Here is a 17,335-nt window from a genome sequence, read left to right as displayed (position 1 = left end):
TGAGTCAAATTCTATTTTAGAAGATGTAAGAGCCATCGAAGCTAGATTGGCTTGTTCTTCATCTTTGTTAGAGCCTTCTTCATTATCAAGTTCATCTCATGTTGCCATGTGAATCTTCTTGAACTTATTTCTGAAGCTGTCCTTCTGATAGCTTCCTTTCTTTGACTTATCCTTTTGCACCTTTGGACAATCAGCAGTGAAGTGACCAGGCTTCTTGTAGTTGAAACATACCTTTTGATAATCTTTCTTATCTCTTGAACTTGATCCTCTGAAGCCACTGCTTCTTTATGAGAATATTTTGTTCTTCTTTGCAAGATATTGAAATCTTTTGATAATAAAGGCCACCTCCTCATCAGCTGAATCTTCTTCTGAACCTTCTACACAAGAAGCTTCTTCAAACTCCCAAACTTGAGGAGCCTTAGTAGATTTAGCAACAGATCTCAAAGCAAGAGAGTTTGATTTCTTGGCAGATTCTTCTCCATTTAGCTCTATCTCATGGCTATAGAGGTTGCTTATAAGGCTTTCAAAACTTAATGTGTTTGAGTTTTTGGCTTCCTGAATAACAGTCACCTTTGGCGCGTGTCTGACAGGAAGACTCCTAAGAATCTTCTTGACATGATCAAAAGTTGTATAACTCTTGTTCAAAACTTAAAGTCTATATACAATAACTTGAAACCTTGAGAATATGGTTTCAATATCTTCATATTCTATCATTCTGAACAACTCATACTGTTGAACTAGAAGATTAGCCTTTGCTTCCTTTACTTGTTGATTTCCCTCATATGTAGCACATAGGGATTCAAAAATGGTTTTAGTAGTAAATTTATCAATAATCTTGATGTACTCAGAGTGACGTATAATATCTACCAAAATACCTTTAACTCTATGATGTTTTCTATAAGTCTTTTTCTGAGCAGGTGTGAGACTTTTTTTGTCAGTTGCCATTCGAACTCCATTAACTGGAATATCAATTCCATCCTCAAGAATGTCCCACAATTCATCATAAAGACCTATTATGTGAGTGTACATATTGCTTTTCCACCATTCAAATTCTATAGAGCCTCCACTAAAAGTTGGAGGTCTAGCTGTATAATTATTCTTTTCAAAAGTACTATAATCATGACTAATAACAACATGTGGTTTAGCAGTACCACTACCAATCCCCGATATTTTAGACATGATTTAATATGTTTTTCTTAGGATCTTTTATGTATAACTGTTAAGTGTTTAACATAAACCAGGATCTGATACCAATTGAAGGTGAGAAAAACACAAAGGGTGTGTGTGTGTGTGTATGGTGGGGGTGAGGGTAGGGGTGGGTGGGTGGGTGGGTAGGGGGGGGGGGGGTTAGATTATAAACACAAAGTCTAGAGTATGAATCAGAGGTGAGTGATAAACAATGAATAAGGAATGAAAGAAAGAAAGAACCGCACAAAGTTATCCTGATTCCTATCACAACCCGAGAGTAGTCCAATACCCTTGTACTTATAAGAGATTTTCACTTTAATCACACAAGATTACAATTTGTTCAAGCACACAAGCAAGAGATTTACAATGCTCAAACACAAAATAAGAGACTTTTATGCTCAAGTACACAAGCAAGAGACTTCCAATTCTGAAGCACACAAGCAATAGACCTCTAATGCTCAAACACACAAGCAAGAAACTTCTATGCTCAAGCACACAAGCAAGAGACTTCAAAGGCTTAAACACTAAGTAAGAGACTTCTAACAATCTACCTAATAAATAAAAAATTGTTTGGGGTAATACACTTCATATATAATCAAAAGTGTAGACAAAATACAATAAAAGAAGACTTTTTAATACTTAGGGATTTCTAAGATATACAAGGATAATAAATCATAAGTTAAACTTGTGCTTATGTTTTGACAGAGTAACTGCTCTTTGAATGTCAATAGTTTGTTGTTGTTCTTCAAGTCTTTAGCTCCTTATATAGAAAAGGAAAATATTCATTGGAGAGTTTTGCACAAGATAGTATTTGAGAAGCTTGAATAGAGACATTGGGATGTTTCTTCAAATGGTTAATATTGTTGAAATCTCATTTAGAATCTCTTTGTTACAAAAGGAATAATACGTTGCATCTTAATTGTCTTATAAGATTTTGCTCAAGTCTTCACGTGATCAGAAGAAGACAAAATAACCTCAGAGTCTGATAGTGACCTATTAGATTCATCTTGATCTTTGCGCTTTGAATGGCTCTAGGTTCTGACCTTCAGAAGCAGACTTCTTCAAAGTCTAGTATTCAGCTTTTGATCCTTCAGGTTCTGATCTTTAAGCTTCTCTTTAGATGTTCACTAACAAAACCAATACTTAGATTGTTCTTGAATTTTTAGTCTATGGTCATGTACACTTGAACAAATACTAGTATACCTAATTGTTCTTTAAATACTTTTTTTATCATCAAAACCTAAGGGATATGGTAAAAACCAATTTCGTTCCAAACAAAGTGTCATGTTCCACCCAAATACATATTGTTATCCTTGCAAGAGTGAGATCCAGAGAATACCACTTGAATCATGCAAATATATAAAAATAAGAGTAAGTTACAAAAGAAGATAAAAGGTTCTATAAAATAGATATAACATTTGTTTAAGTTGATAGAGGATGCCAACTATGTTTACTAGAGTAGAAGAAGAGATGACTTGGATGTTGCGAGAGATATTTTTTGGGTCATCCAAATTAAATCAAGTTGTTGAATATTTTTTATATTGTTTTGATTATGGATATCAGATACAAGACAAACAAATATAGACAACCTCCGCTTGAAATAGCTAGCATGATGTCAACCAAATTGACATTTTCGGTTGCATTTGCCTATATGATATTTGAGCAGACATAGAACTTTTGTTGGGTGTTGGATAAGCTAAAACAATTGTTTATTAAGTAATAATTATGTCCACAAGAGATATTGACTGATATAGATCTTATTTTGATGAAAGGAATTGAAGTTGTATTTCCAAGGATAATTAATTTGCTTTGTCGATTTTACATCAACAAAAATTATTGGTTCAAAATACAAGCAATATGTAATGAATGTCATGCAAACGACGATAAACACATTATGAATGGAAGTTGTATGAGCTAGTGATAAGGTTGAGTATCATCAACGATTGCAACAATTTGAGCATACATGTGTTGATTGTAGTGAATTTATTGATTATGTGAAAGACACATGATTGACTCCTCATAGGCATACATTTGTTGTAGCATGGATCAATCGAGTGGTGCATTTGGGTAACATCACGACTAATAGGTATGCACAATTAGTATCTCTAGTTTATATTCTTTAAATGTGTGGTTTTTATTTTTTTTTCGTTATAGGGTTGAGTCTGCTCATATCCCGGGGAAGTCCACAACCACTAGTTACATTCCAATTCTCTCATCTTTTTTCCAACAGTTGGAAAATACACATGACTCCAACTATGCTTCAAAATTAATATTATCAATAAAGTAATTATAATTAAAAATAGTTAGACTAAATAAAAATATACCTATAAGTAGAGTAACATATCCTTCGAGTTGTTTACAAGTAAACACGAAAGCATCTCTTAAATATCTATAGAGTGTGACCAACACACCTACTCCCCAACTATATCTCTTACATCCAACCAAGTCCTTAAATAGTAGTAGATATCGTGCCTCGACAAGAGTAAAAGTATTGTAAAAAAAAATAGTGCAACCTACCAGCATCATCATATAGGTTATGGTAGCATAGTCCAATATAGAAGTAGATCAATGACGTGTAAATAACTCATACATCTATTTCAGCTTCTAATAATCACCACTACAAGCATGAACATATACTACTTCCTCCTCAAATGGAACTCCCAAGAAATCAACTGTAATACCAACAACATCTTCTTCAATGACACCTGATGGAGGGGCCTAAAACTCACCCCTGATCGGAAGGTGAAGCAGACATGAAACATCATCCAATGTAATGTTCATCTCGCCAAATGATATGTGAAATGACGATGTCTCTAGATGCCATCTCTCTACAAATGCTGATACCAAGTTTTTGCTTATCATCGACAAACTGATTCTCTGAAGTGAAGATATACTAGTGTCACTCAACAACCTCTTCATCACATGTGAGAGACAATGTAGAACCCATCCTATAAGATTGTTCCCGTGTCAAACAACCTTGAGTTCTTTCTTCGGACCTCTCCCCTGAAAACAATTTAAAGTATATGTTATAAAATATAAAATAAAGATAAAAAATTATTTAATAAAAATAAAGTAACTGCCATTTACTTACCTCACTGAACCATAAATGGCGAATAATATGATACTCGTACTTTATCAAAAGAGACGTATCGTACGAATCTCCTGAAAACCCTAACGATTGTGGAACAATTGCAGATGCACTTACATGCTCATACTTTCCATCCATCACCTCCCTAGCGTCCTGTCCTACACCTGCGTGTATTTAGACATCCGATGACTAAATATATGGTAGCTTTGGATAACTATAAGAAAAGTTATCCGATAGTTTATTTTTCTTCATCGGATAACTTCTGTCAAAATTCTTTGAAGGAAAAATCTAAAACACAATACAAACTTACTTTCAAGACTTTCGGTGTTCCAATGTGTGAGATTTGCAGTAGTTTTTCTGATCGGATAAATAGGGAGAAAGACTTCTAGTTTTATATTTGTGGATTAGATAACTTGGGTTGAAGAGTTTCGGTATGTAACAATATTTTACCCCTCTCACTGGCTTAGAAATCTTCAAAATAAAATGAGAAAAAAAATCAAAATTTGAAATAAATAAAATATTTATACAAGAGTATTTGGGTCAAAATTGATATATTATAGGGATAGGAGGATAAATGATGGGGTATGATATATGATAAAATCTTATTCAAAATTTAGAGATTTGATACATTTCTAACATTAGTTTTAAAATTCAAACTGTACTTTTTTCAAAATTTCAATATATTGAGCGCTACAACTTACAAGGCTCTCAAAAAGACAAATAAATCAACATAAAAGCAACAGAGAATATGCTTTATGAACTGATAATTGTGATACTTTAACGTATCTCAGCATACCCTCTCTCATTCAACGGCATCACATTAAGTCATGTTTAATTAAGCCTAAATTTCTGTGTCAAAACAAATGGCCTATTTCAATGTCACAATGACGCATCATCCTATGTAACCATGACAAATCCAAGTTCAAAAACTGTTTTATATTATGCCGGCAACTTAAGCTGATTTCATCACACAACTCTCACTCTACAACATTAGCACGCCACTTCTCTATCATCAATGTCAACCATAATCTTTCTTTAATTTTCTTATTAGTTCATTCCTAATCATGAATCATACCTTTCATCTACCTCTTCTTATGACCCTTATATAGCATTATTCATCACTCTTTAAAACCATTGACCTCAAAACATATAATCTCTAGATGGAGAAACTACATAAAATCAAAACCACGTTTTTGAAGTTTATGTCAAAACAACCCGTGTCAATATCATTAGTAACATTTCAGAATCCAACTCTTAGTCCATGTCGATCACCTACGACACACGTTGTCTCATTATTTCCTAAGGAAGCTAGAAGAAAGCAGAAACGAGGAATTAGTTTCAGTCCAAAAGAACCAACTTCTCCTAAAGTCTCGTGCATGGGTCAAGTTAACTGCAAGAAGAAGAAGATGAAGGAGAAGGAAAAGAAATTGCATAAGGAGGTTGTTTCAAACAAAAAGAATGATTCTGTTCGGTGCCATGAAAAGAAGGTTCTGGTTTGGATTTCTAAGGGAAGTTGCGAGGGAAGGAAACAAGGCGGGGAAGAAGAGAAGACATCAGCTATGGTTAGTAGTGTTCCTCCATCGTTGGATGCTATGAAGAAATTTACTAGTGGGAGAGGATCTTTGTATGATTTTGATGCAACACTATCAGAAAGGTGAATGTAACTACTTTGGTTTATAATAATATAAGAATGTAACTTTCTTTTCTAGTGCATCTAATCTATAGCTAAGATGATTTAATAATTGTTTTAGTCACACCAAAAACATAATGTTATGAGTGTTTTTTTATATGATCTGTCTCAGTGTGTGTTTAAGTTTGCTATGTATCATCTTGCGATGAAGGCTAACTAGGTGGTCTCAATTGTGGTTGTATTATAGGGGATATTGATGGAGTGTGGGTTAGTGGTTTTGCCAATTTATGCAGTGCGTATACGCTAGACAGTTGACAGTCATAGTAGTTGAGTTGCATGTGGACTTTTTAGTTGTGGTTTAGTTGCTTATTAAAAGGGTCAAGTGATACTCTTAGTGGTGGGGTGTCATTGATGAAGAGATATGTTGTTACATTGAATTGCACCAAAAGAACACATTCTTAGGAATTTAGCATTGTCTCTTTTAAGATTACCACTAGGATTCTCAAACCCTTTTCTTTGTCTTCAACTCTCATAATTTGTAAGGTTATCGAGACAAGAATGATGAAGATACATATTTATAACTGCTGAAACATAACACATAATTGACGGACCCAAAATCCAACTCATTAAAAAACTGATCCACGAACCGAAACAACCTAGTCCGGATACACGAAAATTGTCTGGATCACCTCCGATATATGACGTACCCGAATCACCAGTCGGAACCGACTAAAACATCATCATTCGTCGGATTGTCGACCTCCACCGCTCGTGGGAGCTCTGTCGCGGACCTCCTCCGCCAGACCACTACCAACCGAGTCCAACAAACCACCATGCACCGTCACCGCCACACCAACTTCATTGTCAGCCTCACTCTATGCCACCACACCAGCTCCACTACCAGCCTCCTCCATGGATATTCCGTCTTTGTCGACTTCCAGGATGGTTTTTGGTTTCTGTCATCTCAAAACATGTTATTTTCTCTTCATCAGTTATTTCAACAATTTTCAACTTGAGTTGAAACCGTGGTTATGTCAATTTACCCATCAACCATCTTGATGTTCTCTGCCAATTAAACATATATTAAACAATTTTTATCAAGTTCAAACCTCGCTTGAACCTTGGTCTTTCCACTTGCATCCACTTGCTCATAACCACCTTTTTCTTACGTTAGTAGTCTAACAAATCCATAATTATGGTTCTTCAACCATCTTTGACTCCACCTCCTTTCAAATGCATCCCCAATGATCTCTGTCTTTGAGTTTTGCAGCCCTTCAACCACATTCATAACATAACACTCAAGGTCATCATAATTGCCCATTTGAGTTGGTACAATCTTTTTTCTTACCTTATCACGAGTCAAATGATAATTATATATCTTTGTAATTGTTTTCTCAACACTACTAGTATCCATAGTAGGAAACTCCAACTCAAACTGAATCCTCTCTCCGCCATAGTTTATAAAAATTTCATTCCCAAATCTTTACTTTATTTTCTCGTGATGAGACCCACCAAAAATAATACATATGCGATTGATGCATTTTGGTCCTCAAGGTTCAATTCCCAACATCTAATAATCATTTCTACCTCTTGCATAACCTTTGAAGACACAAGCCACAACTTTACCATAAAGTTGAATTAACTTGATTTGACCAGGACAAAAAAATCTTGACGACATTCAAAATATAATAGGTTATAGTTTTTCTACTCCAAATCTCCATAAGTATTTGGAAGTCTATTCCTACAAATAAATATTTGCCGATCAAGTAAGGTACTTTGACACCAACCTTTCCTCAAAAACTCTATGACAACTCACTAGTCAAATGTGTTTTCATCCATTGTCTTTTGTAAAATTCATTAAAGTGCTCTGAAATAACCTCTAGGTATCTACCATGCCTTGACCTCAATTTTCATAGTTTATTCTTTTCATGAAAGTCTTCACTAGATGATGATGAGTAAACAACAACATTGGAACCTTCTAAAATACATAAATCACATATTTTAGACCCTTTAACTATTATCATTTTATCATGTAAAATCTTCAACATCCAATATTCAAATATAGTACAATAAGCTAGCTCATCAAACATGCTAATAGATAACCGATTATGCTTGAACTCTGATTTACAAGTTTAATCAATGAATCAACGGATTCAATCTCTTGACATTTACAACCTATCATAATCTCAAATTCCCAATCGTTCCTGTCCTGCAATTTTTGATTTGTGTGCACGCACATGTATATGTGAGAGATATTTTAAAATTTTCTTACAATTTTTAAATAAAATGGAATGAAAGCCAAACAAGATCTTTAAAAGAAAAATTCACCATTGTTTTAGCTAAAAAAAAAATTATAATTGTATATAGGGACGGAGCTACTCCTAACACCATTTGAACATAAACCCCCACTAATATTCTACACATATATTAATATATAATATTCACATACACTTGTTTATTCTGCCTCTATATATTGAATTCTCCAAAATTAAAATTAAATTCACAATATATATAATTTATTGATATAGAAAATAGTTAAATAACTTTTTAAGAGAAGACAACGACTAATTATGGACTCTTAAAACCACTGTGTTATATCATTATTTTAGTAGATTTTGTCTATTTATTTTTATTTTATATTATTATAGACCATAATATTTATTTTATCAATAAAAAAATTAAAACAATGTCATCAGTAAGATTTTAGCTAAATTAATAAATAAGTATAGTATTTTTGTTGATCATGTCCGTTAATCTCTTAGCTTAAATTTTTTTTATAATAATCTTTTAACTCTTTAAAATGTATTATATTAATAATTTTTGTCTAATTAGTAAATTCATCATTAATTAAATAAAAAAGACTTAAATGACACATTTTAATTTTGAAGAATTAAAGAATAAATATGAACCATTTTAAAGTTAAGGGATTAAAATGTGTATCTGAATGTTAACATCCGAGATAAAAAAGATGTACATATAATAAATACTAACACATGGATTTGAACATGAAAATTTGTAATTGTGTATTTCAGACAATTATTATCATTTCATCTGCAAAATAAAATTTTATATATATATATATATATATATATATATATATATATATATATATATATATATATATATATAAATAATATTTTAATGTAATATATTATATATAAAAGTAATATATTATGTTTTAAATATAATTTAGTTGATATGCATATTTTTAATGTAAAAAGATTACACATATATTCAATTATGTCTCACAAATTTAGATGTTTGTGAAAATAATTTATAAGTAATTTAAGAAAATGACATTAATGGAAAAATAATTTAATTTATCTATGGTTAGTTTTTATACACCGACAATACATATAACTTGTTCCGTTAAAGAATTAATCCGTGGATAGATGATGAAGTTTGTTAGAGTGATCTCAAGATTCTGATGCACAAATCAATATGAAAGTGAAAATTATGTAAAAATGATGTAATATCCATTAGTCACGTATCTAGATTAAGAACTAATGATATTAATAATTGGTACTCGATACATGAATGCAAATATCTGAAATGGGACCAGATTAAAAATTTACAACGAAATATCACAATAACTAATACATCATGAATTCTTCAACACAGCAGACACCAAATCCTCAATGTCAATTCTGGACGTGTGAGTGCAATCCAAATACATGCTTATCTAAACAATTCAGTATCTCAATTCAACTCATCATACCGTCCACACATAACCCAACCACAATGACCCAACTACGACAATACGGGCACCGAACTCAATTACGACAGCGCGATTAGCGGCAATCCCCCGACTATTGGGAAGAAATGATTGAAAATATCTCAAATACGCCATGATCTCCACACCAACCACATTTTCCTCAAGTCAGTACTCAAAGACTCAAAATACCTCAGGAAAATCGTGGGAGATCCGAAGACAGGCGAATGTGTCGGGATGTGGAATTGGGGACGTTTCGATTGGACGGATCATTGATTTTCTATTTAATTGTCATGTAATTTAATTTTATGAAATAATATTATAAATTAATTTTAATTTCATATTTTAAATTAAATTTATCAAAATTAAAAAAACAAAATAAAACAGTAGTCATTGCATGTGACTCATGCTCCTAGTGGATGCATGCATGCGCCACTTATAGTCATATAATGGTGTCTATGTGCAACAATATAATTGCATATGCCATTTTGATTGACTACTCCTTTTAAGTTTAAATTTTTTGTTTGTTTAAAATCTAATTACTTTAATAATTTATTTGAAACCGTAGCTATTTTATTATATAATTTGAAAATATGATTATTTAAATAAAAATATTCCATATGTTACTCAAGTGAAAGTTAACTTGTTCCTAACATCTGAACATAAAAAACAAATTTGTAGAAAATGGTCTTTTTTTAAGAGTTAAAAGGATGGTATTCGATGTAAAAAAATGGTATTAAAGCTTATTTTTTTATATAAAGTTCATATAATTTTATCTACCATCTTAATCAAATATATATATTTCGATTCAAAAGAAATACGACCTCCTCTAAATCCTTTTTTTCCCCTCTCCTATGAAATAACAATATATAAATGCATGACTGCTTAAAAGAGTCCTACGGCTCCGTCCATTGTAGGGAGGGACACACGACGGCGGAGGCACCTCTGTCTCAATGAAACTTAACAATGGAATAAGATCAACAGTTGAACAAGGAAAAAATGTATTCAACCAAAATCAGAAAATCATTCATCTAGGAAAACAAGGAAAAGTTGAAGAAGCCAGAAGAGTATTCTCAAATGTCATCCACAAAAACCATGCCACATATAATTCCATGATAACCGTGTTTGCAAAAAATGGCAGAGTTATTGAGGCACAACAACTGTTTGATAAAATGTCTCACAGAAACATTATTTCATGGAACACCATGATTGCTGGGTATCTTCACAACAACATGGTTGAAGAAGCCAATAAGTTGTTTGATGTAATGCCTGAAAGAGACAATTTTTCGTGGGCTTTGATGATTACTTGCTTTACGCGTAAAGGGGAGCTTGAAAAGGCTAGAGAGTTGCTTGAGTTGGTTCCTGATAAGTTGGACACTGCTTGTTGGAATGCGATGATTGCTGGTTATGCAAAGAAGGGTCAGTTTAATGATGCTGAGAAAGTTTTTGAGGAGATGCCTGTAAAGGATTTGGTTTCTTATAACTCTATGTTAGCTGGTTATACGCAGAATGGGAAAATGAGTTTGGCAATGCGGTTTTTCGAGAGGATGGTTGAGAGGAATGTGGTTTCGTGGAATTTGATGGTGGCTGGGTTTGTTAATAGTTGTGACTTGAGTTCTGCTTGGCAGTTTTTTGAAAAGATTCCAGATCCTAATGCTGTTTCTTGGGTTACAATGTTGTGTGGGTTTGCTAGACACGGAAAGATTTTAGAGGCTAGGAAACTCTTTGACAGAATGCCTTGTAAGAATGTGGTTTCTTGGAATGCCATGATTGCAGCCTATGTCCAAGACTTACAAATTGATGAAGCTGTTAAACTGTTCAAAGAAATGCCGTATAAAGATTGTGTATCATGGACTACAATAATTAATGGGTACGTTCGGGTTGGCAAGCTTGATGAAGCACATGAAGTTTACAATCAGATGCCTTACAAAGACATAGCTGCGAAAACAGCGTTAATGTCAGGATTAATACAGAATGGAAGGGTAGATGAGGCAAGTCGAGTTTTCAGTCAACTCGGTAAACGTGATGCTATTTGTTGGAACAGCATGATCGCAGGCTATTGCCAAAGTGGAAGAATGGGTGAAGCTTTCAATCTATTTAAACAAATGCCCGTTAAGAATGCTGTTTCGTGGAATACTATGATTTCTGGATTTGCTCAGGTAGGACAGATGGATAGAGCTGCGGAGATCTTTGAGGCCATGGGGGAGAAGAATATTGTTTCCTGGAATTCTCTTATTACAGGTTTTCTTCAAAATAGTTTATACTTGGATGCTCTTAAGAGTTTCGTTTTGTTGGGGCAGGAAGGAAAGAAACCTGATCAATCAACTTTTGCATGTTCCTTAAGTGCATGTGCTAATCTTGCTGCTTTGCAAGTAGGCAAGCAACTCCATGAATTCATCCTGAAAAGTGGCTATATAAACGATTTGTTTGTTAGCAATGCTCTGATTGCCATGTATGCAAAATGCGGAAGAGTAGAAAGTGCTGAACAAATGTTTAAAGATATTGACTGTGTTGATCTTATTTCTTGGAATTCCTTGATTTCGGGCTATGCTTTGAATGGATATGCAAATGAGGCATTTTGGGCCTTTGAACAGATGTTATCCGAAGGGATGATTCCTGATGAGGTTACCTTTATTGGAATGTTGTCAGCTTGCTGTCATGCCGGTTTAGCCAATCAGGGTTTGGATTTATTTAAATGCATGATTGAAGATTTTGCTATTGAACCTTTGGCTGAACATTACAGCTGCCTAGTTGACTTGCTTGGCCGCATGGGTAGGTTAGAGGAAGCGTTTGACATAGTGAGAGGGATGAAAGTGAACTCAAATGCTGGATTATGGGGTTCATTGCTCGCAGCTTGTCGTGTACACAAGAACATGGAACTTGGTAAAATTGCAGCTATGAAGCTGTTAGAACTCGAACCGCATAATGCCTCTAATTATATTACTTTGTCAAACATGCATGCTGAGGCTGGCAGGTGGGAAGAGGTTGAAAGATTAAGGGTGCTAATGAGGGAGAGAAGAGCTGGAAAGCTACCTGGCTGCAGTTGGATTGAAGTACAAAATCAGATACAAAATTTTGTCTCGGACGATCCAGGGAAGCTGAGAACTGAAAATATTAAGATTATATTGAATACTTTATCTGCACATATGAGAGTCAAGTGTAACATATCCGACATGAAATCAGTTTTTGACATATTATGATTATTATGATTGGAGGTACTCTTAATCTGGTCTCATAGTCTTTGCTTTAGACTAACATTGAAAAGGTCAATTCAAATACCTTTAAATGTTAGTATAGTGTTACAGTAGATGATCATATATCAATAGAAGAAAGACAAATGACCCTTTCTCTCTGATTTTGTGGCTAAATTCATAAACCAAAAACTGGTGTCCATGAAAAGTTTATATGCAGATCTTTGAAAGTGCTTTGCGTTCAATAAGTGGACGAGGATATCGGACCATGGAGTCTAGGGGTATTTCCTTTTGAGTTTGATTTGGTGTAATCTCCTTGTGGATGGATTTTATGTTGCATGAACAATTTCTGTCATTTGTTGTGGTTGGTTGTGCTACAGTATTATGTGTTTCTGTTGCAGAGCATGTTACTGAGTTGACTAACGCAGCTGACTAAAGGTTACATTCTGAGTTGCTCTTCTCAAAAATTTCAAAATGGGCTTCACTATGGACACATCATTCATGCCTTTAAAGTTGCGTGTTGACATTGTCTTTAAACTCTGAGTGCAACATCTCAAAGGTTTTGTTGTGTTTACCTCATTGCTCTCCATAATTAGTGGAGAGTCACCTGAACAGAAGGAAGCTCGAAGAAAGCACAAAGATGGAAGCTTAGGTGCAACAGATCAAGCCTCTCTTGTAGTCTTGTTGTACATGGTTCAAGTCCAAGCAAAAGCAAGAAGGGCCAAAAACATTAATAGGTAGACTTTTTTTTAGAAAAGTAAATAGGTAGGCTTGTTGAGCAACATTAGCATATATGATAAACTTTGATTTAATAATATGTGTAACTTGAATCAGAATTTCACTTTGATGTAGTTTGAATTTTAGTGGTCCATTATTAGTGTAGATTTCAGGCTTAGAGAATAGATATGAATTGGTAAGGATTCCATTCTCTGATTATTTGGTGGATTTAGTGTAACATCCTAAATCCTGAATCTTATATAAAAAGATTTAATCGATAATTTAATGTGTCACTACGATAACCATTCAAAAACTCATCGATACATTTGACAAGAAGCCGCGGAAAATCATATCACAACAATTTCGAAATTAAATTTCACAAATAAAAAATCATAGCATTAACTCAAAACATAGCAAAAACGCCTTTTTCCTGATGTAGAAAGGAAACAGACTTTTTCCGCAGAAAGGGTAATTTGATTTAGATTATGGATTTCTGGTATGAACATTTCTATGTTCACTGTTACAGAAATTAATGTAGTTGGTGACTTGTTATGTCCGTTGAAGGTTCTGAGTGTTCTGAAAAGGATAAGTGATGAGGACTGCCAGTTGTTAGGCCTGAATCCTAAGTATGCCCGCCCTGACTGGTTGATCTTACAAGTTCTTCCAATTCCTCCTCCACCTGTGAGACCTTCAGTAATGATGGACACATCCTCCAGAAGTGAGGCAAGTATCTACATACACTGTTTTACAAATTTTCCATTTTCCAAGTTTTGCTTCTTTTTTTCCCATTCATTTCATTATCTTTTGATACTGATTGAATTGACCCATAACTTTCTCAGTGACAATTTTAATGAACGTTTTCTTTCAATACTGATGTTGTCTCTTTTTTATGCAGGATGATTTAACTCATCAGCTGGCCATGATCATCAGGCACAATGAAAATCTTAAGAGACAGGAGAGGAACGGTTCTCCTGCACATATTATATCCGAGTTTGCTCAGTTGTTGCAGTTTCACATTGCCACGTATTTTGATAATGAGTTGCCTGGATTGCCAAGGGTATACTTGTTTTGGACACTAGCATTAAATTTAACTTTTATAGTCGCTTTGCTTGTTATAATTTTCATTGATGTTTAATTATTCATAATTGGCAGAGTATTTTTTTTTGTATTTATTTTCACAGGCTACTCAAAGATCAGGAAGGCCTATCAAATCAATATGCAGCAGGCTTAAAGCGAAAGAAGGACGTATCAGAGGCAACTTAATGGGAAAAAGAGTTGATTTTTCTGCTCGAACAGTAATCACACCAGATCCAACCATCAATATCGATCAATTGGGAGTGCCATGGACTATTGCTCTAAATCTTACATACCCCCCGAGACTGTTACTCCTTACAACATTGAAAGGTGTCATTTGGATATGGCTTTTCAGTTGCTTGTTTCTTGATGGGTTTTCCATTAATTTGACCGAATATTCTAAATGAAAATAACAGATTGAAGGAACTTGTTGAGTATGGACCCCATCCTCCACCTGGAAAAACTGGTGCTAAGTATATCATTCGTGATGATGGACAAAGGCTTGATCTCAGATATTTGAAGAAAAGTAGCGACCACCATTTGGAGCTTGGATACAAGGTATTATTTTTAAACAATGAATTTTATTTTAATTTTAAATTTTCTGCTCAAAGCCTTCTGACAAGTTCTCGATGTTATGGTTTTAGGTGGAGCGTCATTTGAATGATGGAGACTTTGTTCTCTTCAATCGTCAGCCTAGTCTTCATAAGATGTCTATCATGGGGCACCGAATCAAAATCATGCCTTATTCTACTTTTCGGCTTAACTTGTCTGTTACCTCACCATACAATGCTGATTTTGACGGTGATGAAATGAATATGCATGTTCCTCAATCATTTGAAACCAGAGCTGAGGTGTTGGAGCTGATGATGGTGCCTAAATGCATTGTGTCACCTCAGGCAAACAGGCCAGTAATGGGAATTGTCCAAGATTCGCTTTTAGGATGCAGGAAAATCACCAAAAGAGATACATTTATTTCAAAGGTTATATTGAGTGAATTTTTCCTGTTATTGCAGTTTAGCTCAGCTTCAAATTCTTGTACAAGCTGCTTAGAAGTCTGATGAAAGTTCTTATCTTTTGCAGGATGTTTTTATGAATATATTGATGTGGTGGGAAGATTTTGATGGGGAAGTTCCTGCTCCTACGATATTGAAACCAGAACCACTGTGGACTGGGAAACAAGTTTTCAATTTGATTATTCCTAAGCAGATAAATCTTATTAGATATTCTAGTTGGCACAATGAGGCCGAAAGGGGACCTATAACCCCTGGAGATACGATGGTCAGAATTGAAAAGGGGGAGCTTCTTACTGGTACTCTTTGCAAAAAGACACTAGGAACTGGCACTGGAAGTCTCATTCATGTCGTCTGGTATACAGCTCCCACAATTAGTAATTATATGGATATTTCTACTTGAAATTATCAGCAGAATTAGATTGTTATTTTAATTTTATCATGGTTCATTTACCTTTACAATCTCTATTAATTGATAGAGGAATTTATTCCTTTTACTTGAACTCCGAACTCTTATTTGAGTTAGATAAATTATTTCATATTATTATTATTATTATTATTATTAATTAGTGCTTTATGACAATAATTGTAAATTTGAGTGGCTGTGATAAATGTTATTTTCAGCTCCTTTCTTCTCTGTTCTTCCTACTGATGAATGTGTACTTGAATACAGGGAAGAGGTTGGCCCTGATGCAGCACGCAAATTTCTTGGCCATACTCAGTGGCTTGTAAACTACTGGCTTTTACAGAATGCTTTTAGCATTGGAATTGGTGATACAATTGCTGATGCTTCGACCATGGAGACTATTAATCAGACTATTTCACAGGCTAAGGATAAAGTGAAACAACTCATCCGGGAAGCTCAGGAAAAGAAATTGGAGGCTGAACCTGGTCGGACAATGATGGATTCATTTGAAAATAGAGTTAACCAGGTACTTGCATTAGATTTCTTCTCACTGTTATATTTATTGAAAATTTCTTTTTGATGAATCTGATGTACTATGATATTTGATAATATCTAGACTTTGAATAAAGCTCGTGATGATGCTGGAAATAGTGCCCAAAAAAGTCTATCTGAGAGCAATAATCTGAAAGCTATGGTCACAGCTGGTTCCAAGGGAAGTTTCATCAACATATCTCAGATGACTGCTTGTGTGGGCCAACATACAATTTAATGAATGTAATAATTTACAATATTACTATTCTAAGTTGACCTTGTAAATGAAATATTATTATTCTAAATTGACACTTTGATAGATGATCCATATTACTATTTTAAGCTGACATTTTAGATAAATATTTCTAAATAATAAATAATTTTGTTATTTATTATAACACCCTCCCTTTGAAATATTTATCACAATGCTCCATTGAAGTCTTGTCGAGGAGAATATTATGGGAACATATGTTGCCTCGTTAAAAACTTTATTAGGCAACACCCATTGGGATAAAAAACTTAATTAGAGAAAAAGAGTACGACATTATATTCCCCCCAACATAACACATTTAGTTCTTCAAAGATCTCGAATGTGACATATTCCAATACTTTGTGTGTGCTTCTTGAAAAATGATGTAAGGAGTATCTTTGTGAAGAGATCTGCCATATTGTCACACGAACGAATATATTGAATATCAACCTCTTTGTTTCTTTAGAGTACTTGTGTGAATTCGAAGAACTTTTGAGGGATATGTTTGGTTCTGTCACTTTTGATGTAACCTTCTTTC

General features: G+C 34.1%; 3 protein-coding genes and 1 pseudogene across 3 annotated transcripts; 3 read left to right on the top strand and 1 right to left on the bottom strand.

Moving 5' to 3' along the window:
• Nucleotides 1–285: 285 nt before the first annotated feature.
• On the bottom strand, nucleotides 286–1,179 carry LOC127123595 (uncharacterized). The gene is made up of 2 exons (XM_051053798.1): nucleotides 664–1,179; nucleotides 286–606 (listed from the first exon to the last, which is right to left on the bottom strand). Exons 1-2 carry the CDS (start codon nucleotides 1,177–1,179, stop codon nucleotides 286–288), a joined length of 837 nt encoding a protein of 278 aa, XP_050909755.1.
• Nucleotides 1,180–5,079: 3,900 nt separating this feature from the next.
• On the top strand, nucleotides 5,080–6,063 carry LOC127120091 (uncharacterized protein At1g76070). Its single transcript, XM_051050470.1, has one exon. It carries the CDS (start codon nucleotides 5,437–5,439, stop codon nucleotides 5,932–5,934), a length of 498 nt encoding a protein of 165 aa, XP_050906427.1. The 5' UTR covers nucleotides 5,080–5,436; the 3' UTR covers nucleotides 5,935–6,063.
• A 4,350-nt stretch (nucleotides 6,064–10,413) lies between these two features.
• On the top strand, nucleotides 10,414–12,853 carry LOC127120089 (pentatricopeptide repeat-containing protein At4g02750). Its single transcript, XM_051050469.1, has one exon. It carries the CDS (start codon nucleotides 10,572–10,574, stop codon nucleotides 12,816–12,818), a length of 2,247 nt encoding a protein of 748 aa, XP_050906426.1. The 5' UTR covers nucleotides 10,414–10,571; the 3' UTR covers nucleotides 12,819–12,853.
• Nucleotides 12,854–13,396: 543 nt separating this feature from the next.
• On the top strand, nucleotides 13,397–16,945 carry LOC127120090 (DNA-directed RNA polymerase II subunit RPB1-like; annotated as a pseudogene).
• Nucleotides 16,946–17,335: the final 390 nt, after the last annotated feature.

This window comes from Lathyrus oleraceus, chromosome 2, assembly GCF_024323335.1.
Source record: "Lathyrus oleraceus cultivar Zhongwan6 chromosome 2, CAAS_Psat_ZW6_1.0, whole genome shotgun sequence".
Lineage (NCBI taxonomy): Eukaryota > Viridiplantae > Streptophyta > Magnoliopsida > Fabales > Fabaceae > Lathyrus > Lathyrus oleraceus.
The sequence above is the reverse complement of the archived record's forward strand: the minus strand, read 5'-3'. Positions and strand labels throughout refer to the sequence as shown.

What these genes read in the sequence shown, in the direction of transcription:
- LOC127123595 (XM_051053798.1), bottom strand. Translation starts at nt 1,179, where the DNA reads ATGTCTAAAATATCGGGGATTGGTAGTGGTACTGCTAAACCACATGTT. An exon ending in TCTCAAGGTTTCAAGTTATT is followed by an intron (nt 607 to 663) that starts GTATATAGACTT and finishes CATGTCAAGAAG; the next exon opens with ATTCTTAGGAGTCTTCCTGT.
- LOC127120091 (XM_051050470.1), top strand. Translation starts at nt 5,437, where the DNA reads ATGGAGAAACTACATAAAATCAAAACCACGTTTTTGAAGTTTATGTCA.
- LOC127120089 (XM_051050469.1), top strand. Translation starts at nt 10,572, where the DNA reads ATGAAACTTAACAATGGAATAAGATCAACAGTTGAACAAGGAAAAAAT.